The 27,750-nt window shown below is 43.9% G+C and overlaps 1 protein-coding gene across 1 annotated transcript in view; it reads right to left on the bottom strand.

Annotated features, from left to right (window-relative positions):
- Positions 1-161: 161 nt before the first annotated feature.
- Positions 162-27,750, bottom strand: part of LOC109518108 (protein EFR3 homolog B-like) — a 29,561-nt gene continuing 1,972 nt past the window's right edge. Inside the window, 22 exon segments of the mRNA XM_019873757.1 lie at positions 162-2,100; positions 2,170-2,219; positions 2,330-2,436; positions 4,993-5,041; positions 5,114-5,205; positions 5,515-5,642; positions 5,716-5,783; positions 5,845-5,976; positions 6,962-7,123; positions 7,194-7,269; positions 7,355-7,527; positions 7,746-7,797; positions 7,917-8,028; positions 8,396-8,563; positions 8,566-8,674; positions 9,060-9,138; positions 9,572-9,706; positions 12,294-12,443; positions 13,448-13,569; positions 17,097-17,247; positions 18,110-18,237; positions 19,249-19,325. Coding sequence (XP_019729316.1) covers positions 1,995-2,100; positions 2,170-2,219; positions 2,330-2,436; positions 4,993-5,041; positions 5,114-5,205; positions 5,515-5,642; positions 5,716-5,783; positions 5,845-5,976; positions 6,962-7,123; positions 7,194-7,269; positions 7,355-7,527; positions 7,746-7,797; positions 7,917-8,028; positions 8,396-8,563; positions 8,566-8,674; positions 9,060-9,138; positions 9,572-9,706; positions 12,294-12,443; positions 13,448-13,569; positions 17,097-17,247; positions 18,110-18,237; positions 19,249-19,325 — 2,426 coding nt within the window. The 3' untranslated portion in view covers positions 162-1,994.

Below are 27,750 nucleotides of genomic sequence, written 5' to 3'. Positions count from 1 at the left end.
GGGGTGGGGGGGGGGCGTAAGTTTGACACTGGTGGTTTAAACCGGCCATATCTTTTTTTGTTTTGTAATTTAAACAGCCCACATTAAATTTCTTTTCGCATCGTGATGCCGAGTCTGTGGGAAGAAGGGCGGGGGGGGGATGAAAGAATCCGAAGCGTCACTGTCGTCGACTGGCAATTTTTATTGGATAGCTAACATCACAGGAGCATGCAACATCAGGTAGGACACACCAATCGCGAAGGCATTTTTTTCATTCCCCCCCCCCCCACCCCCTCTCAAAAATAAACAAAATAAAGCTGCCTTCGTCACTAGGTTCTCCAGTTTTTAAAGTGCAAAGTTCACAAAATGAGTCTTGGAACTACACGAGCACTACGTCGTAAACAAAACTATCCATACACAGACAGGGAAATGACACGTTAAGGTGGAGTGGTGACACTAAGAGGGAGTCGCGTGTTTTCAAGCATCACTCCGGGACGCTTTGCAGACAACTTGGAACGATCAAAGATTCACAAGAAACGACCGCAAATGAGGAAGAGTTTGATCTCGGGATCTGGGCAATAGAGACGAGGAAGACAACCACGCGGGACGGACACGGACATGACTTGGCGGGAGCGTTTTACCGATGACAGTCGGGAGACAAAGCAGATCAGAGCAACTGAATTGATGGAAGCAGCAGATCAGAGATGGACCGTCACAGCACCACAACGACGACTGTTGGTTCTCACACACACATACACACACACAAACGCACGCACGCACGCACATCAGCTACCGACAGTTGGCCGGCCGAGAGTGCTTTGTTATCCTTTTGTGATTATTTTTCAGGCAGCCAGATGATGTTCGTTTTGAGCCGGGTATTCACTTTCGTCTCCTTGTTGTGGGGGGTAAAAGGTCTCCTCTCGAGGGTTGAAATCTGGAGGGATTGACTTGGCCAGACTAAAACCTTCCACTGTCTTGGAGCACCACAACAGGGATTGTTGGTTTCGTTCTTGTTTGTTTTGGGCTGCTTCCTCCCCTCAGTCCCCTTCTTCAGCTCTATAGTTGTTTAGGTCTGTGGGGATTCGCTGAGCCAGACTAAAACCTTCCAGCCTCTATCCAAATAAACACAGGTGCCGCGACTGACCGAGCACTTATTTTTATCGTCTTTTTTTTTGCTTTTAATTAATCTGCAACTTGTAGTTTGCGCACACACCGGAGATGGCTTCGAGTTGGTAAGACGCCATAGCTTGGAGGCGTCCACCCGTGCATCGTGAGTCAGGATGACACAAAGCTCGACTCCCAAGAAAACCCGAGCAGAGACGGACGGCGGCCTGTTCATCATATTACCATTTCGGATTTTCAGATTTCGAGGGGGCGGCCATTAGATATTTTAATTAAACTCATTCAGTACCAGCCAATTCTGGACCAAGTCTGAAAAGACGTTTAAAAACGTCTTTGGGAGTGAATGAGTTCAGCGACGACGAGCATCAGTTAAGATGTGAGTTCCTAAACAAAATAAAACTATACACACACACACACACACACACACACACACACACACACACACACACACACACACACACACACGCACGCACATTTGCACATACCTCTTGACTACATGAGCCGAAAGATTATTTATATAGTTCTCTGTACACATTAATACGGGGGGTGGGGGCGGCTTTCCTCGTGATGAGTTGGAGAGAGACTTATTATCCTACTGTTAAAAAAGGAATTCTTGAATAATAAATAAGGGTAAAACTATGGCCATGCGGAATGATGGAAATCAGTATTGGCTAGCACTAAGAAAAAGGAAAAAAAAAAAAGGCGAAAACACAATCAGTGCAGAAGACGGAAAAGATTGTCCGAAACATTCCTATATGGCAGGCTAGAGGAAAATGTGGCTTTAAGTTTTTGGCTTGCAGCAGCTGCATGTTTTTTCGCCTCTCCCCGGGGGAAAAAACATCCGCGGTCGTTGCCGTTTGACAGGACACGAAAAGTTCGGTAACCTTGCCGTCTCAATACACGCAAAGGTCGGGAAACTTCATCTCGTAGATGGGCACTGAGCGAGTCTGGCTCTGGCCGTAGCCGGACGATATGGTCCCGGATGGGCTCGGCGGGGGCCTGAGAAGAGATTGTCGTTGCAATCATCATCTTGGGAAATGATTGACACAAACCATCTGTGTCGCTCACCTGATTGTAATCTCAAAGATCTGGTTGAGTTTGCTCTGCAGCAGTGTGGCCTGATCAAGACAAAAGAGTTTTGGAAAAACAAGGTGTGAGACAAACTGCTAGGAAGAAAAAATAATAATAAAAAGACGTGTGTAAAATAGAATGATTGTCTTTGTTGTACCCGAGCACCGCAGTGGGCAGCGATCTCCTCAAAGGGAGCTTTCTGGAACTTTTCCACCACTTGCCTCCTCCGCTCCCTCTCCTGCTCCTCCATGCCCACGCTGTCCACTGCGGGAGGCGGGGGGACGGAAACAAGGCAAGAATCCGTCAGGTTAGGCAGGGCGCAACGAAGGGAAAAATATTATAGTAAATTATTCTGATGGATATTATACTATTAAAACACACCTATACATTGATGTCAAAACTTTTTATTCAACAAGCAAAACTCTACGACTCAAAACCACCATCACTCCCCATGACTATTCATCCGTGCACATTTTTAATCTTAAACACTCGACTTTTTCTGTCAAGTACAAAATGACCTTCATCCATCCATCCATTTTCTGAACCGCGTATCTTCACAAGGGTCGTGGGGTGTGCAGCAGCCCATCCCAGCTGTCTTCGGGGTACACCCTGAACTGGTTGCCAGCCAATCACAGGGCACACATAGACGAACAACCATCCACGCTCACATTTACACCTGGGGACAATTTAGAGTGTTCCGTTACCCTGCCACGCATGTTTTTGGAATGTGGGAGGAAACCGGAGTACCCGGAGAAAACCCACGCAGGCACGGGGAGAACATGCAAACTTCACACAGGAAGGCTGGAGCCGAAATCGAACCCTGCACCTCCGCTCTGTGTTGCCGACACGCTAACCAGTTGACCACCGGGCCGCCTCTTGATTTTCTTTCTGCTATGTCCACACCGTCAATCACCTTTGCCATTCTCCGGGGGTTCTTTCAAAACAAACTGCAGTTTTTTTTAGAATTGCAAATGCGCTACTAATCCTTTGGCTATCCACCCAGCACGAGATTGTTTGGATGAACCAGCGTCTTTCACAGTCCCATGAAAGAGGCATTTACATTGAGTTATTTGCCTTATTACAGCAAGACATGACTGCTGCCATATGGGCCGGCCCAAGTGTTTGCTGTCTTAATAGTTCAATGAGTGTTATGACTTTTGTGGTTAACTCCATAAATGGAACAGCGGGGCCAATTCATTTATTTTCTCCAGTAGACTCAAAACATATGGGTTTGGCATCAAAAGATGCATTTCATCTTTTAGTTTGCAGGCAGATCCATGTGGATCTGCTACTAAACATAGCTAGTATTTTAACATTTAGGTGCGCTAAAGAGATGCATTAGAGTAAAATAAGACTTTATGAATGCGTGCACAGCGGTCCGGTGATCCAGTGTTGAGCGCGTCGATCTCATAGGTCGTGGGTTTGATCCCGGTTCCGGCCTTCCTGTGTCGAGTTTGCATGTTCTCCCCGTGCCTGCGTGTGTTTTCTCCGGGTACTCCGGTTTCCTCCCACATTCCAAAAGCATGCATGGCAGGCTGATTGAGCCCTCTAAATTGTCCCAAGGTGTGAGTGTGAGCGCGGATGGTTGTTCGTCTCTGTGTGCCCTGCGATTGGCTGGCAACTGGTTCAGGGTGTCCCTCGCCTACTGCCCGAAGACTGCTGGGATAGGCTCCAGCACCCCCCGCGACCCTTGTGAGGATAAGGGGATCGGAAAATGGATGGAAGGATGGATGGACCTGGTATTGAGCCTTGTGGAACACCATTAGCATGACATTGATGACTATAGATGCCAAGTATGCATTATAACTGGGAGGGTCGGCCCTGAATTCCTTCACGTTAATGTAGGGTATACTGTAAAAATATGCGGACTGACTACTGAGCCTTGAGGAACGCCACTGGTTTTTGACAGTAACTACAATTTTGACGTATATGCGCAGCAGTATTGCCCAAAGACAGCTGGGATAGGCACCAGCATGCCCCGCAACCCTTGTGAGGATAAAGCGGATCAGAAAATGGAAAGGCGTGCACGTTGGGCCACAAAATAAAATAATTTGATGCCGCTGGCTCTATAAGATTTTGGTCAGAAGGGAGTGACTGAGCCAGAATAACACCTTTTACCATCTTGCCTCTGACAAACTCCTTTGTCATTTTGGCAGGAGCTTTGTGCACATGATGAATGAGGGGGTTTGGACAAAAAAAGGTGTCTGTGTAAGTTCTGATATCAGATCCAGATGTACTGTCAAGTACCTGGTCATAAAAGTTATACTGTTGATCCTTTGTCCCATATTCATCTTCAGATGTCAGACCCACATAGTTTCAGTCCACAACGAGAATAAAGAAAGGAATTGGGTTCACCGCTGCTTTTGGAAGGGAGTGTAGAGCACGGTTTCCCAAATTGTTGAAGATCAAGATGCAAATTGAACTCAAACATAGTCAAATGAACCATTTATCGCCAGAACACACGCAAGTTAACCCAGTGGAAGCCTGAAACAAACTCTCCAGTTTGAAAATCCCTACTCCATGCCAGGCAAATCCAAGACAATCCTCGATGAAAATTAGATTAACCATGGCATGGTCACGCAATAAACACTCCTGTTGACATTGGAGCAGCCACTGTAGCCTTCCAAAATTTGAATGAGTAACAGATGTTTGTTTTCTTTCAGGCACAATAAACTGAACAAATCCAGCCAACTGCTTGCCAAATTCGATACGGATCATCTGTGGCGGTCTGCACGTTCATTGAGATGTTTCATTTTAATACATTTACGCCGGGAGGCTTGCGAAAGTGAAATGCACTGTCGAGTGAGAGCGTGGACATACCGATGGCGTTTTTCAACGTTTCGAAGGTGATCTCTTCAGCGGGACTTCGCTGCAAGAACAGAAGGTTCACAGTCATCGGGTGAGTGGCTGCAATGCGTTTAAAGGGATTTTTGGCTCTTACTTCCTCTTTTTCTGGACTGTTCCGGGACTCCACTTCAACCTGAAGTGAGATTGTCTCCCCGATGCTCTTTCTTTTTGACAGGCGATCCTCATCTTAACAAATAGGTACACCAGCAACGTAATAATGGCATTCACAGAAGATACATTAAGAAAAATGGCTTGTACACAAATAATTTGCTTCCTGGTTTGACAACGCGTACATTAAATATGAAATTAATCTTTTGTTATCTTCTTTCTGGAAAAGATTGGTCCTATTAGCATAATAACCGCACCTACACCAAGATTCTCAGTCCACGACATGATCAGCTAGGAACCAGAATGTCGCACAGGTAATTCGGACAACTGGGAAATGTTTTAAATTGTAAAAATGCACATCATGGCTCCTTAAGAACATTTCCTTACCAGTATACTGGGGGACATATGGGGTTGCAAGTCGCTCCGTGTTGTAACCGCTGCCTCCGAGGACTTCCGTGATCTTGGACTGGAGGAAGAGCATGTTGCTTTCTAGCTTGTCGAGCGAGGTGGGGAGTCTACGAAAGGTGAGGAGAGATGTCACAGGAAGTGTAACGTAAGTGTGTGGGAACCAATTTGGTCTGGACGTACCTGGGCAGATCAATAAAGATATCCTCGGGCAACAGGTAAGGACTTTCTTTCTGTCTCACCTCGATCACCTGAGGAAGATATCAATGCGTGGAACAAGGAACATGGTGCTTGCACAGAAGTGTAACTGACCTCGTGTATGTGCTGGCAGAAGGCAGGGACAGTGGTAAGCTGGCAGATGAGGTTGAGGTAGGCTGCAGCAAGCGCATGGACTGCACAGCGGTTATAAACCGGTAGCCCCTCATCAGTGGACAGAGCCAGGTCCTACATACGGTTTTGGGGGGGGAAAAAATTTTGTAGATTTAGTCATGATCCCTGTGGAATCCCCACATTACTTCACATTTTAAAAACATCAGAATTCATTGGTAGTTTACAGTGATTCACAAACACTGTGCCATGACACATTACTGTGCCAAAAGAGATCATCAGAAAAATATCCAATTTCACTTCTGTTTTCCGCACTATAAGGCGCACTTAAAAGCATTCAAGTTTCCCAAAAGCCGACAGTGCGCCCTATAATCCGATGCGCTTTATATATGCCGTTGTCGTCTCTTTATATTCCCCAGTGAGTTGTTTCCCTGTTAGTGTTCCTACGCCATCTAGTGGTGATTTTTACCAGGAGCCAATTATAACCTCTGCGCAGGCATTAGGAAATGAAGATAATACCAAAAGCATCGTTAAATACTGACGAAACAAAGGAAGATAAGCAAGACCTCTAAGGATATTTAGCCCGTTGTGGATGTGAGCCCACGAGGTGTGTGCGCCTTTTTGTTGAATAAATTGTCCTCATCACTTTTGTCTTTCATTTATTGTTCTGAAATCTCATTTGTATTTATGTTTCCTGTCCGTGTTTGTGACCAGTTCTCATTGTGAAGGCTCGACATAAAGAAAGCTGTATTGTATTGTATTTCCTTTAGCGTAGCTCCATTGAGTGGATGCGTAGCACAACCGCAGCCACTATTGTAGCTTCTATTTAATGCGCCTTATAATGCAGTGCGACCTTTATATGAAAAAAAAGTTTTAAGGTGCGCCTTATAATCCGAAGCGCATTATAGTGCAGGAAATACAGTACTTGCTTATCTTACACATCACTAAATGAAAATACATGATCTCCTAACATTTATTTTAATACCATTTAATGTCCTTAATTTTTGCTATTTGTATTTACTACCATTACCTTTTATAACCGGCGGATAACATGCATGACTATGTAACTCCAGCGACATCAACTATTCCATTCCATCAATACCTGCAGAGCGAGAGCCAGGCGAATGAGGTCAACGACCACTTCTTCGTTAGCAAGCTCAACGCTGAGAAGAGCAAGCAAGGCAAAGAGACTCTCATAGTGCTGCCTGCCGCTACTCTGCTCTTTACACCCCAAGTAGATGTGCCGATACAACTGCTGGCCGTGCTGGTGAGAGAAGGAATGCGTTCAAGACACACTGTCAATGAGAGATAGAAAACACAACCAGTTCAGTTACCTTTTTCATGAACAAATTGTCCTGTCTGGAGCACTTGTCCACTTTGAGCTTCAGCACTGAGATGTCGGTGATAATGCTGCAAAGCAAAGTCACGCCGAAGTTAATGAGTTCAACAAAGCCAAGCTCCGAGTGGGTGATTTAAGCACCACATAGATACACACCTTATGTTGGAGAATTTGGGCCGGTTGTCATGCCTGTCAATGAGACTGAGGAGGATTTGAAGCACCAGCAGCCGAACCTCGGAGTCTTCGGTTAGGGAGAAAGAGAGCAAAGGCTCCAGGAAGGAGCTAGGCAGAGCTGTAAGCATGTTGGTTGTCTGGTAACCTGCAGTCACCTGCGCAAACATATCAACTATTTTATATAGCAACAAATACATCCTTATTGTTGGGACCGTTTAAAAAATATTTGCTGGGTGAAATAAGCTGATATGCAGACTCACCTGGACCAGTGACTTTAGTAACATAACCTGAATCATCCTGGTACCCTCAGGCCTGAGAGAGGATAAAAAAAAAAAATATTTGCTGGGTGAAATAAGCTGATATGCAGACTCACCTGGACCAGTGACTTTAGTAACATAACCTGAATCATCCTGGTACCCTCAGGCCTGAGAGAGGATAAAAAAACCTCAACAATATGTAGGCCAGAGATTTTTTTTTTTCAAAATGGGGGAAAAAAAAAAGACAAATATGTTTTGTCTGGGAGTTTTGAGGGAGTGCTGCCTACCCAGAGCCTGAAGAAGGTAGTAACGGATGAACACCGGGAACGGGGATCTTGCCCATGATGAAGAGCATGACTTCAGACCTTTGGTAGGTCGGTAAAGTGTTGGCAAAGGAACCTAAAAAAGACAATGAGGGATGATAATAAGAAAACTGTAATTGAAATTTAATTCTGTGGGCAAGAGAATCAGACGATTTTACTGAATTATTGAATAAATAAACAGATGTAAATTGTTTCACTCAAGTCACTTTTATTGCTTTTGTAGGAAGCGTTTCTGAAGCTTTGGAGAGTTACGCAATCCTCGAGCTATTACACAAGTTTGACAAGCACAATGAGAGACGGCAGTAATACATCCCAACACATTATGTGTAGTTTCTCAAACATTCCAAGAGGAAATGGAATGAAACCACAAAAATCTCTGAGGTGGTCCAACCACAAGTCCCATGTATCCAACTAAAGCATTTACGGCACAAAAACACACTCACCAATGGTTCTGATAACAGCTTCCTGCAGCTGCCTCTCCTCATGAGCTTTGATGATCTTGGTGCCGATGTTGGTGCTGCCGTCATAGGAGCCGGTCAGCTCGTAGTCCACGCTGAGACGGAGTTGTCGTAGTAGTGTGTTGAATACCTCCAGCACAGTGGGGCCTGGAAGGCACATATAAACACATTGCCGAACAGACCACATACGTCCAGGATCCGCGCTGATCTAACTTCGTCCAGATGACCGAGAAGTTGCTGGATGACCAGGTGGGAATGCTGCGACTGAGAGAAACAGCAAGGGGAAAATAAATAAATAAAATAAAGTCTCTTGCTGTGCACTATCGAGGTGCTATATGGGGAGAAAAACATGATCTAGCAAGGATCCCTGTGGTACGCCCACAATGGATCACACATTTAAAATGTTAATGCGTTCATTCAATGACATCATCTGCATCCTTTTAGCTGGTTACACAAAATTACAACATTTCAACATATCAAAACATTTGATATTAAATTATGTTAATGCGTTCATTCAATGACATCATCTGCATCTTTTTAGCTGGTTACACAAAATTACATTTCAACATATCAAAACATTTGATATTAAATACCAACAGTCATATTTGCTTTTTTTATCGTTACAAAATGTCACCAAAGTCGTACTTACCTGAATGGAGTACATGATGATTTTAAAACAACGCACAGCAAAGGTTTTTCCCTGCCAAAGAGAGTGATTGTCGAGATGCCTTTGGGGACACACAAAGAATACAAATTTCAGTCATGACTTATTCACTCATATTAGAAAGGCATTCCCAAGACATCATCGCTGTGTTTGCTGGCCGCAGATTGACACAAACGTCTAATTATCACTTAAGAGAGGTGCCGCGCAATCCATCACACATCAGCAAGGTCATTTCTGCTGTGCGGTTGGCAACGCTGCAGCTGCTACTTGAAGGGTGATGCGGGGACAGAGTGAGGAAAAATGACCGCAGACAAAAACAAGGACAGTGATTGATGGAAAATAGCTGCTCCATCAAAGCGAAGGAGATGAGCAGAAGGGAAATGAGAAGGAAATTGAAGCTTAGGGATAAGAAGTACATTATATGCAGCCATGGAGTTTGCAGTAACGAGCAAAGCCCAGATCCATCTTGCAGATTGAACTCTTGGTGTTCATCTTACATGAGCACAGGAGTGACCGCGTTCTTAATGTTTCCATAGGCAGCTCGGCCCAGCAGCTCCCTGAAGCATCGCTCTGTAAGCTCCACCGGGCTCTCTTTCTCCTTGTCCGAAGCCTGCAGCGGAGAGGGGGACCGACTGGCGGGTGTGAGTGTGGCAGGAAAACACAGGTGAAGAAAAAAAAAAAAAGGCAGGAGGAGAATAGGGCAGAATTGAGAGAGGAAGAGAGAGCAAAACACCATTAGTTTGATGCATACACACGTTAATTCTACAATTTTACACCTTAAAGCTCATACAACTGGAGTCTGACAAAGAAAAATACCTCGTAAAATTTTTATGGAAAAAAAAAAACCCTTAAATGTAGGGATGCACCAAAACCACTTTTTACACTTGAATTTTGAGTACTTGACAAAATCAAATACTGATACTACGTCTTGGAGTTGTGATGAAAATGTCTATTATAATCGAACATTGGATGAAAAAAAATCGAACACGGCATAAGTTTCACCCACATAGAACTTTTTAGAGTAACAAAAGCAAGGCAACAGAAATGCGACTGCCATTTTACCTGCTGCTTGAGAATACCTTAAATTATCAAATAAAACCAGACAGGACAAGCAAAGACATACTTTATCACACCATCGCTTACTTTCATTTACTTGACATGTTGCCGTGTGTTATTCTGATCACTACATGGCTGACATGGCCCCCCTTCAACCTGCCGGCAAGTCATTTGCCAGCTAGGTAAAGCGGTATTGCTATATTGGTATCGGAGCATTCTTTTCGAGTCCAAGCACAAATATGGACTGATATCATCATGTTAAATATTTTACTCTATATAGACTGCTTCAATTCTATTAAGAATGTTAAAATGTTACTTCAAAGATTGCCGGTAGAGTGAAAGAAGGTTCCATGATGTCAACGGTTGAGAGCTTCATTGGAATTGGATTTGAACATGCCAAATATTATTAATCTCAATGAGAAATGTCAATGGTTGGCATATTTCTGCATGGGGCATTTATTATCTATCCTCAGTTGGTCCACCGCCAATTACATTATTCATCGTAAGCCTCACACTGTCGTCTCTCCTGCTGTGCGAGGAGTGTGGCTTCCAACCTCGCAGTGAGCTTTGCGCTCAAGTGTCTTACGTATGGCTTAAAACATGTTCAGGCCTCACTGCTCAAGTGTTTGCCCACTACAAACACTGAGACCGAAATATAAAAAAATACGAATAATTTGTCTTTTAAATCTGACGTCAACGAGTTTGCATATGTGCACGGGGATTAAGAGGAAACAAGCACCATCTGCAAGCCAACAGTAATTACACCCTGGGCCGAATGTCCCGATTTGTGCTGTGTTATTGCCAGTCGCTTGCCAAACTGACTGTGAAGGGAAATTGAAAGAGGCGCAACGGGAGCCAACCTCACAAAGGCTCGAAGATGAACAGGGGTCAAGCTGTGTGTTTCTGCATCTTTTTCACCTCTCCCGTTTCTTTTTCGTCTTTGCGCACTATTTCTGGTCAAAGCTGAGTAATGTGTGATGGCTGATAGTGGCGCTATGGGACAACTGTGGCAACATTTTTTTTTTTTTTAACCAACCAAACAACAGCATGCGACACCATAATGATGAGTTTCGATTCTGCGGGCGCACATAACAACTAAACTACTAAAAAACAGCATCTTCAAAACATGCCACAATATGCTTTTGTTCAAATGACTGATTCCCGGTCATTGCGCCATGGCACGTTAGTGCCCATAGATGAACCCAAAGATGGCGCCTGAGTAGGCAGCCGTCGGCAAGTGCTCTTCAAGAGCCTTGCGTTTTTGTTGTTTTTGTTCTTTTTGTCTTTTGTTTTGTCACATGGTGTTGTTAGGTCGTGTTGACCTGATGTGGATTGTTTTCAGCATTTTTGGCATCAGCATTAATCAAAGAAAAAGAATCTGTGCTTGGTGGTTGCGCCTTCTCGGCAGCACAAGTGTACCAGCACTGATTTTGATCGGGAGGAATGTCGGCGCTATTTGACTGTCGTTGCTCGACAGTCGATTGTGCGATTGTGTTTTGCTCCTGTAATGGGCAGCATTTTCACAGCCCCGCTTTGTTCAGCGAAAAGGTCGGTGCTGATGGACAGTCTGCGGCTGGATGGCTGCATGGCTTGAGGAGCAGACGATGAGAAGAAAAGAGCATCAGCGCAGAGCGCCGATGTGTATGTGGAACTGGGAGTCGCGGCTTGGAATTGAAGCGGATTTACATGGGACAGGAGATGAGAGCCAATCTCTTTTCCGTTAATGGACGCTACAGCTTCTTGCTGCTTTCAAACTTAGCTTGTAGCAGACGTATGCACATTTTCAGCATGACATCGTTGATACTTTGATCCACAAAAAGATACTTTGATTCGCTCCTCTTTCATCTATAACTGCTTCAAACAGCAAAGTGTATGCAGGAAAAGTGGTTAAGATTGCACGACTGTCTGTGTCTTATGTGTTGTGTTGTATTATTTTGTCATTTGATGTTAACTGTTCTTTTGATGGCGGCGCGGGCACTCGCAGCGGCTCCTCTTGTCTGGTTGAGAGGGAGGAAATTTCATCTGTGCTGTATGTTGCACATACAGCGCATTTGACAGTAAAGTTTTACTTGACGTGACTCTATGGATTTCTCGGCTGTAAAAAGTTGTGCCTAAGCTCAATAAAGGTAAGGAAAGTCTGTTAGCCCATGAGGCAAATCTAACCTCTCTGTGCGCTCGCTACTCTGCAAGTTGAACAGCAGAGACGGGACGATCTTGTCCATGTGCTGAGGATCCCAGATGTTAGCCTGAAGCTCGTCATTCACAGTCTTCCTCACCACGCCTTGCAGACCCTTGATGCCCGCCATCCGGATCCTGGGAGCCACAGGGAGCGAGCAATTATGAGATTTGGAAGGGAAGCCAAGAAAGCGTTCCTGTTGCCCACCACAAATATCCCAAGCCAAGTTTTGATTGTCAAACAAATCTTGGAATTTAAAACCATTGCCATACGTGGGGATGTCAGCAAATGTGTCTCACAGGCATCGTCAAACGACCAGAGTGGTTACTTTTTAGTTCAGTTTATCTCAACAGTGTTTTAAAATCATCATACTTATATGACAGTTAAGAAAGTTAACGAACGCTACCTAAAACATCATCCGATCAGTTTGTTTTACAATCTCGCGCAACTTCAAAATTTTGATTAGATCTTGGCCAACATCTATTTGCACTTGTATAACAGTTAAGAATGTTACTTCAATCATTTCCGGTCCAGTTCATTGTACGCTGTTAGGCGTCACATCACTTCACGACGAGGCAGAAGACTATTTACTCCAAGGGTGCCCATTACGTCGATCGCAATCGACCGGTAGATCGCGGACTGGTCCCAAATCGATCACGAGGGGTGTAGAGGAGAAAAAAAAACGTGTGTATGTGCGTGCGCAGTAACTGGTCGATCGCGGGAGGTTGGTTGACCGAAAAGTCGATCTTCGGTCCAAAAAGTTTGGGCACCCCTGATTCTACTCGATGCATTTTGGGGGTGTAGGCTTAGTTAGCTAGCTAAGTGCACTTTGCATCTGCAACAGCAGCTAACCAGAGATGCAGATGAAGGCTCATGCCATAATGTGTAACATTTTACATACAATATTTTAGCCACCCCCCCCCCAAAAAAAAAATCAAGAAAATTGAAATCAACAACATGATAGCTATAGCTTCTCAAATGTATTTGTATGTTTTCAGTAATTATCTTCAAACCTGTACAATGTACTTGAAACAAATCTCTGAATTTGTGTGTGTGTGTGTGTGTGTGTGTGTGTGTGTGTGTGTGTGTGTGTGTGTGTGTGTGTGTGTGTGTGTGTTAACAAATCAGTGGGTCCACTGACTTGGTGCGGATGTCGGGGTCCTCATAGCCGGAGTGGCACATCTCACTGAAGCGCGACACGAAGAAGTCGTAACTGCGGTGGTAGGATGGCGTGTCCTCCTCTATGTTGGCAAACTTCACAAACTGAAGGAGAGCGACAACAAGTGTCAAGTTTTTTACACCGCAGCTCCAAAAGGGCCTCACACCAAAGAGCATTTATTTCATGTGAATAACCGCAATCAAAACCACGTTCAATTTCACGGTGGCCATGTGAACAAACCAAAAATCAAAACCTTGTCACATAAAACATAAGTCGGAGTGAAAAGCATGGAGTGAGGAATCGGGGGATTGCCACTAGGCCACTAAAGGACCTCATTAAAACATTCCTGACATTTAGCTTCTCTAATTAATAAGCTGTGAAGGGTGGAGGGAAATTGCAGGACTTATGGGGGTGACTATCATGAACAAATCATCCGCAGCTTTATCCTTGATGTAAATTGTATGTTTGCAAATTTTATAATCCTCAAATTTTATGACTTTGGTAAGTGTCCTTGTAAGAATTCAGTAAAGTGAGGCCAGACCTGAAGCTGGTCTCAGTTACTGCAGGCGTTATCAGCTGAATCACTCTTGACTGAAAGCGCTACGTGTAGTCGTAGTAGTATTACTGCATCTCAGTCTATATCGCCTTAAGTCTCCTGGCAACAAGTACATAAGCGTGAGTGGACTGAACACTAACTCATGTGTTTTTGAAGCGGCGCCCCCCTGGAATGGGCTGCAGAGTACCGTTCCGATGATTAAAACAGGGTTAAGTCCCACAGCTCATAATCCATACCTTTCAGCTCTCGCTGGTGAAAGTCTGCCTTACATCAGCGACTCGCGTTGTGCATTAAGCGTTCAAGCATGCGGCACCAGTATGGCATGAAATCAACCACTCACATCAAAACATAACGCATACTTGTCAACCTTTTGAAAAATAATAATGATGTGTCCCAAAGCGGGTGGCGTGACTTCATTCTTACCGCCTTGTTTAAAAATAATAATAATAATAATGAAAGACCTTTTGTTCAAAATAAGTTGGCCAATACCACACTGATGTTAAAGATTGTAATCAAAAGCTAATTGCTAGCGTGAGAAGCTAAGATAGCTGTCAATATATTGCAGAAAAAAAGCACAAACACATTAACTCAAATGAACGACATCAACACCAGATGATCCAAATCTTTTGTTTACAAAAAGTTGTTCAATCCCCGCTTTGGTTGGGAGTCCCATGGAGTTAGCGGGAACGGAACAACAACAAGAAATAGAAACAAATATCAAAAACGCGGCTTTGGGCTTTTTTTTTTTTTTTTTGCCAGTCCCATTTGAAGTCAACTGTCAAACTAAACCGAAAACAAAGGCAATTACAAATGTATGTTAAACAACCACGTAGCTTTGCGTGAATGTCTGCTAGCTTAATGGTTAGTAACGATGGGAAATGCTACTGATGGGCTGATGAGTGGTGAGCATTTATGTGGTAGTGGTGGTGTTGGACAGGGCTAAAATAAATTGCTTCAAATGAGTCGGATTATTCTGGTGCAGGCGACACGCTGTGCGACTTGGTTAGCACGTCCGCCTCACAGTCCAGAGGTGCAGAGTTCGATTACGGGCTCCCGACTTCCTGTGTGGAGTTTTTGTATGTGCTCCCCGTGCCTGCGTGGACTTTCTCCGGGTACTGCGCTTTTCTCCCACGTTCCAAAAAATATGCATGCTAAGTTAATGGAACATTCAAAATTGTCGCCATGTGTCATTGTGAGTGCAGATGGTTCCTGTTTGTCTATGTGCGCCCTGCAAATAGCTAGCAACCAGTTCAGGGTGTGCCCGCCAACTGCCGAAGACAGCTGGGTTAAGCTCCAGCACGCCCACGACTCTCTTGAGGGTACGATCATGGATGGATGGATACTCTGGATACATGTTCTTCTTCAAATTCAGCCGTAGAAAAAAGCTAAAAACATACGCAGATGTAAATCCTTGATGCTGGTTGAAATGAGGTCAAGCGAGGCACGCCCACAGCACGAAGACTTTTGGTCCAACTCCAAGTTCATCAAGCTTTTAACGTGTTTGAGAGTCAGGCATCCACTGCTCTTGCTTGAAATGGTTTGGCAAAATTAACAAAATGGCTTTGTGATGCACATCGGTATCACAGCCTTCAGGAGGATGTGCACGAGAGTGAGACGTCTGCCAGGAAGATTATAAATAAGATGGTGGCGTGCCTTGTCAATCCGTGTCGATGGCCGCCTGGCTTTGCCAACGTGCTCTGCAGCTAACCTCATTTCCTTTCAGCGTCCTCTGCTGACCCGGGGGATGGCGAGTGACGAGCTCCTTCTGTCAAGTACTTTGCCATCTCAAAATGACTTCGAACATTGGAGGAACGAAAAACATCCACAAAGCAGCGGTCCACAACCACCCATCTGTGGGTTATTCAGTACCAGGCTGCTTAGAGAAAGTGGACAAGTTATTATTTTTATTCATTTATTGATTTATTTTTATTCTTAGAGTCTGGAAAAGTTTTTTTTTGCTTGAACTGCTTGAGCTTAGACATGTGATACACTCGTACGAAAGCCATCCAAAATTAGTAAAGGCGCTTCCATAGTTTCCACAATGCTTTATTGGTTCTACTGCTGACTCCAACCCTCTCAAATGTAGCAACAACAAAAAAAAGGGGGGTGTTGGGGACCGCTGCCCAAAGGCCAACACAAACCACATTAAATCACTGTTTATATAACTCCAGGCTCAAAATAAGCGGTTTCGCATCTCAGTTTGCGAGGCAAAATTAGCATTTTGTGCCTCATCAAAATGCCTTTAACAGCAAAACTGCAGCAAATGAACCACCGACCCAATCCCAAAAAGGTTTGTGGGCTCACGTCGCCTACCGCGGAATAATCAGACATTAAGAGAAGCCCTGTGCTATACTCAGAAGCAGCTAGCTAGCAACAGCTTCAGCTGGCTACTTGTGCGCCGAAACATATTGTCAGTAATCTTCGCCTGTGTAAGCAGCGAATAAGCTACATTTCTGACAAGTATCATACTCACGAAGGAATGACGAGAAAAGGCAGAGAACTCCTGCTAAATGCTAAGCTAACCTCAAAAATGACACGGCTAGCGCTTTTAACGCCACAATTAGGTGCTTAGGTGACCGAGTCCACTATTCAGAGAAGTCTGACTCGAACCGCTTTAAAGTGGAACACATCCAAATTGGAAAAGCAAAATAGCAGGCAAATTAATAAATGTCTAGATTCTGGAGAGACATTAATATTCGCTATAGAGGACCAAAACTGGAAACTAATTCACTTCTGTTATGGTGTATGTCAGCCAGGAGTGACCTATCAGATTAAAAGCGATGTTTATTATAGTATGAAATATTTATAATTTATCAGTAATGTTCTGAGTTGTTTTCACAAAAGAGTTCTGAGTTTTGAGTTTGACTTTTAAGTTCTGCACAATAAATCTTTCATTCAGGAAAAAAAAAAAAATGTAAGTTTGCTGTTATACACAATGAGAATTTAATAAACAAAAACTGTTGATTCTATAAAACAAAAAAATTAATAAATAAAACTAATTGTTCATTCACTCTATGTTTTTTTGGAGCCTTGGAACTGCTATTTAAAAAAAAAAAATGCCCATTAGCGACTGACCGAATTGGTTCCCAGAATCTGCAGACTGGGTTTGTCGGACTCCAGCAGCTTGCGGACCATCTTGAGGAAGCTCTCCACGAACAAGTTGATGCTCTGGCAGTGGCAGGCCATCAACAGCTGGTCCAGTGCTTCCATCGCGATGCAGACGTAACTGAGGCAACGGACACAACACAGCGCTATCAATTCTCGGAAAGCAGACAACAAAAGCTGTCTTTTGGAAAAAAAAAAATTTAAATGAGACGGCAACATTGCGTCTCTTTGAATTTAAGAGGTGAAGTTAAAGAGGGGGCCAATCTCGGCTTGTTACATCGATTATGAGGGAGAAAAATGCCAACACGTTGGAGGTCTGACATGTTTAGAACATGTGTGTCGTAGAAAGTGTGTGTTGTGTTCGTGAGAAAAGTTGGCACGGTACATGGAGTGAATGAGAAAAGCCGTGTGGAAAAAATAAAGCCACTGATAATCATCTTGAGCCATTTGCGGTGAGTCCGTGTCAGTCGTGGCACATTTCTTGGTAGTATTCTTATAAATAATCCGTTTGCCATTAAAAGCCCTTTCTTGGTTTTGTTTTCGTTTGAGGTGTTCCAAAAATATAAATATCTTAGCGCCAAAGTCTCTGTTCCGCTTAACACGTTTCTTTTAACAAAATGCTTTTGTTTTTTTCTGCTTTTTAAACAGAAAACGGTGTTTCTGGTGAAAGGGGAGAGTCTCGTTTTTCTTTTAGATGGACACGCAACAGAATATCGTGCGGGTCTTTATGGATTTTTTTTGTTGTCCGAAATTGCTGCTAATTTCATAATGTTCTGCTTTATCGGCTTCTGTATAAAAGGCAGCGGCAATTCCGAGGGATTTCATCATAGAAAAGGCTTTTGTCTTCAGATAGCGGGGCTTAATCGCTGGGATGAAAAGTTATTCAGTTGTGCCGCTCCCCTGACATGACGCCGTTGCCAAAGGGCGGGTACGTTGCATCTTTTAATGTGAAGACACCAGGAAAACTGACAGGTGATGCTCACCCGTATCTGTGCCGCGCCACGTCCCTCGACAAGCGCTCAGACAAATACGCTCCGATACGGTCCAGCTTCTCTGGAGCTGACAGGGCGTAAAATGTCAGCTTCTCCATGTTGGCCTTCACCAGTCCATCCTGGAGGAAGAAAACAAATTAAAGGAGAGGAAAAAAAAACAACCTTTTTTCCGCTCCCTTGACCTACTTTACTTGCTTCACATATGCATCACTGTGATCTCTTTTAGAAAGAAGATATTTTAAGAATGACAGCATTGTAACTTAATTTAGAATAAATATTGTGACAGCATTCTCGTTTGTTCCAGTTCCCGACTTGACGGCTTCAGAGCTAAATTTGGGGGCGAGTATGAAAAAAATTTAACAAAAATCCAGGCGTCAAAGTCAAGGAAGGAAATGAGGCGAATTCCCCGTTCGACAGTGTTGGCCCGAGATCTGACGAGGAAAGTGTTCCTGAAGCGTAACTCGCTGAAACAGTTCAAGCTGTAAGAAATGCGATAATTTTCTCCAGAAGTTACTGGACTCGCATCGGCCTTTTCAATTAAGGATGAGCTGTGTGGTTTCCCCAATCGTCCACTTCTGACAAGACAAATTATCTTCACGCGTTGACCTTCACTTTTAATTGCAGCACAGCTACTCTGTTCAGTATAACACAGACTTCAAGCTGTTCAATGCCACTCCTGGTTAAGATGCCAAATCCAACATGAAGACGGCAAAGATTCTAATTGCGAGTCTAAAACAAAGGCATCCATTGAAAACAAACAAAATTTTCGCACTAGATGAATGCTAACACGTAATGAGAAAGGCCAATGATGGGCTAACAAATAGCATCTATGTGGCTGTGTTGTAGCGCTTAAAGGAAGATTATATCATTCTCAAAGGCATATATTCTTTATCCTCTGCAAAAAAAAGACTAATATTGCTGCAGATGATTGAGACACTTAGAGTAGCCTATGTTCACATCGCAGGTCAAATCAGATTTTGGGGATTTGAGATAAGAGAGTTTTGAGTTAAGACCGTGGTCAGGGAACGGATTAAATTGTATCATTTAAATTTCAAGAATGAATACAGAGCTCTTGATCGTCGGCTGACGTCTCAACAAGGCCATGCCAAGCTCCCATCTGAGCCACTCACCTCCGGGTCTTCCGGGAAGATGTTGTCCACCAGCCTCTTGTAGCGAGGCCTGAGAGCCCCGCAACAACCGCACACTCCTAAAAGCAGGAGAGACAAAACATGGTCATGTGATATGAATTTTAAACGCAAGCCACTGGCATTGTTTGTCCTTAATGTAGGGATGTAGCGCACCAGTTGCAAACAAGACAGTAACTAATAAGATAAGATATCCTTTATTTGTCCCACACTGGGGAAATTTACAATGCAGTCATGTAAGGCATTATGAACACAAGTATACCTGTCAAGAGTCTGAGTAACGCAAGTAATAACGCATTCCCGGGATTCCATTCGCTCAGTCGGCATGTATTACTCTCCTCTCTATGACTTAGGTTTCGAATAAAGTCCCACCTCCCTGCACGGTCAAACCGAATGGTCATTGGTCTTTTCAGTGGCTGTTGATGTCTGATTGGACAAAAGAAACATCAAATCGCATCACATTTGGCATTGTTGTATTATTTAACCCTTTCATGCGCCAATCATGACAACCTGTAACATGATAACATGATAGGTTGTCCACTGTAGTGACCCGCTATCCCTTAAAGGGTTAAGGGCATAAATGTATTCACTTCTTCGCATAAATATCTATAGCTTCTTATTTTTCGCTATTAAGGTTTCGATGTTTACTGATGATGTTTTGGTGTGACGATTTTTTAATTTTTTTTATTTTAATGGACAGATGCCCTTGGTGACTTCAACACTCCCGATTTATTGGGGCTTGGGATCCCCACTGAATTAGGCTGCCTTGCTCTCGATAACCCCCAAAAAAGCCGCTGGTTGACAAATGTTTTGATCGCACCTAGTTAGTTTCAATTGAAGCTTGTTAAGTGATGTTTTATGTCATGACACATGATAAGCTAGTACTAGCCTGACACAAAATCCAGGCTGAGTGAAAACAACGGCAGGAATCACGATATGCACAGAATGTGGCCACGAGGTAATTATTTTTGGGGTCATCGACTGGTTGTTTTGAGACCTTGTTGAATTTAAAAAAGTCCAAACTCCCTCGAATTTCAGACTCTCAACAATAAAAACGCTCCATTCTGTAATGATTCATTATCTTTGTGTTGACTCCAAATCAGATAGTTGCAAACATCTGTTTTGATTTTCGGAAACAATGATCAACATTTTTGCACATGTTCTGCGGCAAAAAAAGTTAGCGAATGATAATAAATTGACGCATTTTGGCTGTAGTGTCAATTTGAATTAACATTTTTTTTTTTTTAATAAAGGAAAGGAAATTAAAACATGTTTTGAATTTGATTCAAGGATTACTCGAAAGAAAATGACCGTGAGATTCATCGAGTGTGAAAATGATCGTAAATTGTAGCTGACAGAAAATTCATTCCGGATGGCGTTCATGCGGACTAGCTCTCCCGCCCTCTCTTTCGCTTTTTCCCCCCTCTCCTTCTCGTGTAACGAAGATGGCCTTGACAAGAAAAAACATTGCAGTATTCCTATGCTTTTTTTTTTTTGGGTTAATGTGGGAGTCACTGATTGCTGGATTTTGGTTGGTTGAAGGACTCCTGCAGTGATGACTCATGAGGAGCTTCCAGGGAGCAAGAGGAAGAGAGAATAGACAGCAAAAGAATCCAAGATAAATAATCGAAACCGTTAACGTAATCTGCCAAAGAAATGTCGTCGCACCTGCTTCCCGAGAAACAAGTTTGAACCGGCAGGTTACTGAGAGGCCGACTCCCACTTCAAAAGGCCTTTCGAACAGCCCTTGACTCCATCCGGGCTCTTTTCCTTCCTTTTGACAGGGCTTCCCATCACGGCTCGAAATTTTCACACGACGCGGGGGGACACGTTAAGAAGTTTATCGCGGAGTTGCCAGCGGCCCATCTACACAATCGATACCGATTCCAATCCGGACGTGCGAAAATTCCGTCAGCATCTGTGAATTGTATTAAAAGTCTTGACAAAGAACACGCTGCTAAGGCCACGAGCCAAAAACAAAGACGGAAGGAACAATGAAAGAAACACCACGTCAGCCCTGCCAGCTCAGTACAACACACTACAGCGACGTACAATCCGCTCCAAAAGTATTGGAATGGCAAGGTGAATTCTTTTGTTTTTTTTTTTGTCACATACCCCCGATTAGTTCGGATGCATTTTTCGATCGATAAAAAGTAGGGAAGAAAGAGGTGATGAGGGTGCAAGAAAAAAAAACGGGGTACAGTAAGAGACAAAAAAAAAAAGCTGGATGGAGTGTGTGATGGGGTGTAGTGCCGAGGTGTCAAACATACGGCCCGTGGGCCGGAACCGGTCCCCAAGGAGGTTTGATCAGGCCCACTGGATCATTTAAAAGTGAAAAAAAAATGCATAAAAGACACGGAATGAATATTTTTAATAATGTGCAATTCATGGAGTATCCGCTAGGGGACACACTGTTTTGATCCACGTAGAAAACAACATTGTTTTGATCAGAGAAGAAGACCTCATAAATGTTTTCTAAAAGACATGTTCATTAAATTTAAACATTTTCGGAATGTTCTTGTGCTTCTTTAGACCAAAACAAAGGAAAGACATATTATTTTGGTTATTTATAGCAGAGTATGGTATAATTTTAATGGTCCGGCCCACTTGACATCTACTGAGGCCGTATGTGGCCCCCAATGTGAAATGAGTTTTGACACCCCTGGTGAAGCGGGTTCGTTTGTGACGCACTGAATGAATCACAGTTGAAAGCTTCTTCTTGAACCCCCCGTTGTGAAAAAGTGATTTCTGGGTGAAAGTTTGAGAGGTAACACATGGGGGGAGAGCTGACATACTCGCTAACCCACGGCGATTGAAATACGAGCAGCAGAGCACCCCCAATTTGAATCAAATGCACTTTCCGCACAGCTCGACGTTTGCTGTAATGAAAGAGTGGTTTTGGAAGTCATGTGGGGACGACAGAGAGCCATTATTCAAGACTTTGCTCATTTCATGACATTTGTCTTTGCCGTTTTTCTGTTTGTTGATTATGTACCAACCATCCACCCGCTGTCAGAACCACTTGCGATCATTTGGGCCGCGGGGAGGAACAAAACTTTGGAACGACGACAGACGGTATTTGTGGGAATGTGAGAGAAAGCCTATGTAGCCCAAACAAAAAATAAATACAAATTTTAAATAGGAAACATGGGGTGAACATACAAACTCGGGCAGAAGAATTCATCGGAAAAGAATGCAATTTTCTTTTCAAGTGGTAAAGTCACAGATTTGTTGTAATCTGACTAATGACTCACTGATTGATGTTCACACCAGAATTGTCTGGTGGAAATGTGTCCATTTGTCGTAGTGCATCCTTAAAAGACTGCAAAAGTCCAAATGTTTAGTAAATTAATAACTCGAATTGAAGTCGATAAATTAACTGTCTATGTAAGCCTAACACGGGAAGAGAACGCATAATAAATCGCAATCGCAATATTGAGGGGCGTAACGCAATTATTTTTCCAACGGGGAAAACTTGTTTGGAAATGCCACAAATTCGAATTCTGTTGGCACCTGATTGCAGCGTTGTATTTAGCTAGCATAAGCACTCTAACACGTAACCGACTGGCACTGTAAACGGGAGGCAGCTTCGAAAACATATCTGATGCGCCCACGCACGGGTGACGTTTGCGCACGGCGGGATTTATCGCGATGGATTCGTGCGGCACCACCTTGGCGAAGAAACGCTAAGTGGGCGAAGGAGTTCAAGTATTTTAATGGCAGCGATGGAACAATCACATCTGCCTACCCAGCCAGAGGAACTGACAACACATTCAGTGGCACACAAACACCTCGGAGACGTTCCACTCGGACCTCTGTCAACGACTCCGACCTGATTGGACGCAGAGCTGCAGGCCCCATGCAGAATGCGTCCGTGAGAGTGTGTGTGTGTGTGTGTGTGTGTGTGTGTGTGTGTGTGTGTGTGTGTGTGTGTGTGTGTGTGTGTGTGTTTTGTGTGGCTTGTGCCTGTGACTTGGTCAACCCCCACACCCCCCTCCGGTGGGCACGTCAAGGAAACAGCCAATCACATTGCTATTTATATCTCCCTAATAACGGCCCGGGAAACATTAACAGATTACAACGTCCACCACCACCCCCCCCTCACCCCCCCACCGGGGATGTTAGATTAACGCTCTCCTGTTAGGATAAAAGATGCAAGGCTGGTCGGAGCAGACGGGGGGAATACGCTGCTGAAGGGAGGGCGAAATCAGGGCGAAAATAATATCGACATGTCACGCAACATTGATAGCACCAAATCGAAAGCGTTTTCAAACCGCACAAGGCGGTTTAAAGATTCTCACCTGTCATGAAAGTGGACAAAGAAAGCTAACCGCAAGATGGAAAGTATTGCAGCGATGTTGTACGATGACTGAAATGACACGAAACGGCTTTTGGAATCCGAATTCAACTTTTCGGCGGAAATTGGTCTTCTATTCAAATGGCTACTTCAACACACACACACACACACACACACGATGGCACAGGAAGTTGTGGGAAGCTATAAAGCAATTGAAAGACCGGAGGAGGAGGGGGACAATGATGAAGATGATGGTGATAATGATAATGGTGGCGGTGGTGGGATTGACGCCGGGAAGTGGCGAGCAAAGCTAAACCGACATGTGGGGATGAAATGAGACTTTCTGTCGGCATCCTTGCCATCCATAAAAACGCGTCTCGGTCACGATCCGCCGAGAGCGCACTTCAAATCTATCGCCTGTGTTTTGTTTAGTTTTTTTGTGGCCACTTCGTCGTACACATTTCGAGGCATGGAACTAATTCAAAGTGAGTGGCAGAGAGAGAGACGCCGCTCACGCATCCCATCGACACACTGCCAAAGCCAACACATTATGAGTCACAATCAATCAGAAACTAGGTTGGGGATGCACAGTTAAATGCTTACTTGCTATTTTTATCTTTTTTTTTCCAGATAACACCACAGACGCGAATGAGTGAGAGCAAAAATTGAATGCCTGGTGATTACCATCGACCCAGAAAAGGAGTCAAACTGATGGCGACTAATTTTATCAAGTGGACGCGAACATAAATACACTGAAAAGCACTTTCGTCCGAATTCTAGAATTTTCAGAAGTCGATACCCAAATATTTGATAGAAGCGGCACTAGACAATGTTTGTTACCGCTGCCTGAGCACAAAAACAACGAACCGACCAGTTTCAGTAAATAATGGAAGACAGATTCCACGTTCATTTGCAAAAGCAGGACCATGTGTATGTGTGGGTTAACTGCATTTACCATCGTACTAAATCGTATCAAACTGCAAATATCTTCTTGGTGTCTTTCAATTCGTACTTGTTCCAAACGCTTACTAATTTTACTTAATTTCATGAATAGCATCTATGTGGCCACGTCACAATAAATTAAGCAACAGATATTTAAACACTAATGTGAACGGACAATACAAAAACACTGACAGGCATAAGGTCTTTATCCTCTGTACAAAAAAAAAAATTATGAGTGCATGACTAATATGAGTGCAGTTTACAGAGTCACCTATGGGAGTTCGGAAACTATTATTGGTTTGTGTCTGCGTGACTTTATTATACTGCTCCCAAGTGGTCATGTGACACACCCCAGAAGGAGCCGCAATGAATTGGTAATAATCAATAAACTGTTAAATTCTCTCCATTCTATGTAATTATGTTATTCCTACCAGAGTATGTCTTTCTTAAGTAAATAATATAAGTGCTATTTTCCTGATTTAAAAAAAGAAAAAAAAAACAGATTTAAAGAATGTTTGGGGAGAGTTGGACGGATTAATGTCACATCTATTCATTTCAATGGGGAATGATGATTTGAAGTAAATAAGTGCTATTTTCCTGATTTAAAAAAAACACATTTAAAGAATGTTTGGGGAGGCTTGGACGGATTAATGGCACATCTATTCATTTCAATGGGGAAAGATGATTTGGGACATGGTTTCACATTGTGAGCTTGTCCACGGATGACTGAAACTCGTATCTCAACACAGGACAGACTACACAAGCAGCCAATAGATGAACTCTTCCCATTTTTGTGACAGTCGATAATGTGAAAATGTGGCTTTGTACTTTCCCTTGTGTGACGGCAGACAGTGGTTTGGGCTTGCGACATATTAATTCACTTTAAATTGGATCCTCGGGGGATGTTTGTTTTTGAAATTTAGAACAACTTGGATGTCAACAGGCGCGCTCGGACTGCAATGTTTTAGCAGCGTGGAGAACTTTTTAAAGGTGGCGGACGCCTTGATCAATTTAAATCTGGATGTTGCCAAGATGCGCTCGCCAAGAAACTTGACACTCCATTAAAGGGGCGAAATGTACAAATACAAAAAAAAAAAACCCAACAACAACACAGCAGCACCATATGCTTCTTAGTAGCAGCCCACGGTTAACTACTATCCACATACTGGAATAGTTTCGCTGACCACAATGCAAGTGCGGGGGGAAGGCAAAGTGGCCACATCCAATGGAAAATCTGATGAGCAAGCCTGGAAATTAAACATCATTACCGAATACATACATCTTCCAAATTGGGAGTTTTCAAAGCCGCTGATTCCGTCCTTGTGCGAGCCGGCGATCTCATGATGTAAAACTCACGCATGTGCGAGGAGAGCGCCAAGTGGGGAATGCAGACAAACAGGCTGCCGGGGGTTTCAATCCTCACGATCGAAGATACGATCATTTTATTCTTACCGTACATCGAACGTGACGCTGGAGAGCCGCTGCTTCCACCGGTCGTGTTTGCTTTCAGCAGGTTCACTCACTCGTGCGCTGGCACTGCACACACGCAAACCGTTGTGCCAAGAACACACACACACGCGCGCACACACACTTGGGGATTAATGCCTGGCTGCATGCACGTGTGCTTGGAGCTAAAAGGCATAGGAAGGCGCACGGCGATTGGTGCAGAGACTGCGTCGATGCACACAAAAGGGGGGCTGGTCGGCGACGTCACACAGAAGCATGCCGGGATGACCTTGGATTTTCCTGTTTGTCTTCACCCCCCCCCCACACCCCCTCCCCAAAAATACACACACGCTATGCATAATGTACCTTGCAGATGGGAGATGGGGTGGGGGGGGGGTGAAATTAGGACAGCGTATCACAATAACTCCCCACCCACGCCATCTCCTTGCCTCAAGCTGCCAACCTTTGGTCATAAAAGGTTGGGCACCCCTGTCTTAAGCGCTTCGTATGTGGACATTTGAGAAATAAATCAAATATACATCCAATGTGTATTTTAACAATAGATAAAATAAACCCTACCAACCGAGGGAAGTGAAGCAGTTGTTTTTCTCAAAATTGCAGCCTTTGCTCTTTGAAATTCATATTCTTCTACACTGCAATGTCGATTTGAATGAGATGAAGCGTTTAGCCCATTCCGAAAATGTCCTTATTTATGTCCCAAGCATCTTGTGTTAAAATACTCACAAACGACAAAAAATGTGTGATTACATAAGGGAACACCAAGAGAGAATACAGCAGTTGTTCACATGCTGCCTGGGAGTGATTATCGACTCCAGGGGTGGCCAACCCGCGGCTCGCAAGCCGCATGCGGCTCTTTGGCTGCTTCAATGCGGCTCCCGGGCTTTCACACGACAAGCGTCGAAAACGCCTCGGCAGTGGCGATGCCATTCAAGCGAAGGCGCTAACTACACAGAACGCATTACGTCAGCCGATCATCAATCCCGTTACTTGATTGACATAGAGGGCAACCAATCAGATGACTGCATCACTGCTCATGCGCAAACAACGGCGCCAAGCGCTAAGCTAGTCAGCGAATTACTTCTGCTTTTAAGGCAGGGGTGCCCAATACGTCGATCAGAATCGACCGGGAGCCAGCGAACTGGTCCCAAGTCGACCGCAAGGGGTGGGAGGAAGAAATGGGTGGGGAAAAAAAAAGATTTGTTTGTTTGTATCTTTAGCTGTCGTTCATTTTCGGCCCGTTCCGACTGTTGCTCATCGTGGTGTGCGTGCATATGTGCGCGAGTGGTATGGTGGGCACCCGCGTGAGTGTGTGTGTGTGTGTGTGTGTGTGTGTGTGTGTGTGTGTGGGTGTGTGTGTGTGGGGGGGGAGTATTTACTTGCAATCTGAACACTTTTCATGCAATTTGTAACCTGATCAAATAATAAGCTGTCCACTGTCGCAACCGCTGTCCCTGAAAGGGTTAATATGCAATAATATATGCGTCACAGTCAACCCTCGCTCTCTCGTTTTAATCGCCTTTGTCAGGGTTTTTACAGTACTACACATGCAAGTCCAAATTTCGAGTTGCATGTCTTCATTGCTCTTTTTTTCGGAGGAGGGGGTTCGGCATCAACACCACCACCGCCACCATCACTATCATCTTTATGTTCATATTTGACGGCAACAACAAAAACTGTTTGCGACAATTAAAAATGATTTGCGAATGGCGATCATCTTGAATGAACCCTGACCAACATTCGTTACGTCTGCAAATACTCGCAAACCTTCACCACTCAGCAAG

This window comes from Hippocampus comes, unplaced genomic scaffold (genome assembly GCF_001891065.2).
Source record: "Hippocampus comes isolate QL1 unplaced genomic scaffold, H_comes_QL1_v1.1 scaffold126, whole genome shotgun sequence".
In the NCBI taxonomy this organism is placed as follows: domain Eukaryota; kingdom Metazoa; phylum Chordata; class Actinopteri; order Syngnathiformes; family Syngnathidae; genus Hippocampus; species Hippocampus comes.
Note: the sequence above shows the minus strand (reverse complement) of the source record. Positions and strands in the feature narration are given on the sequence as shown.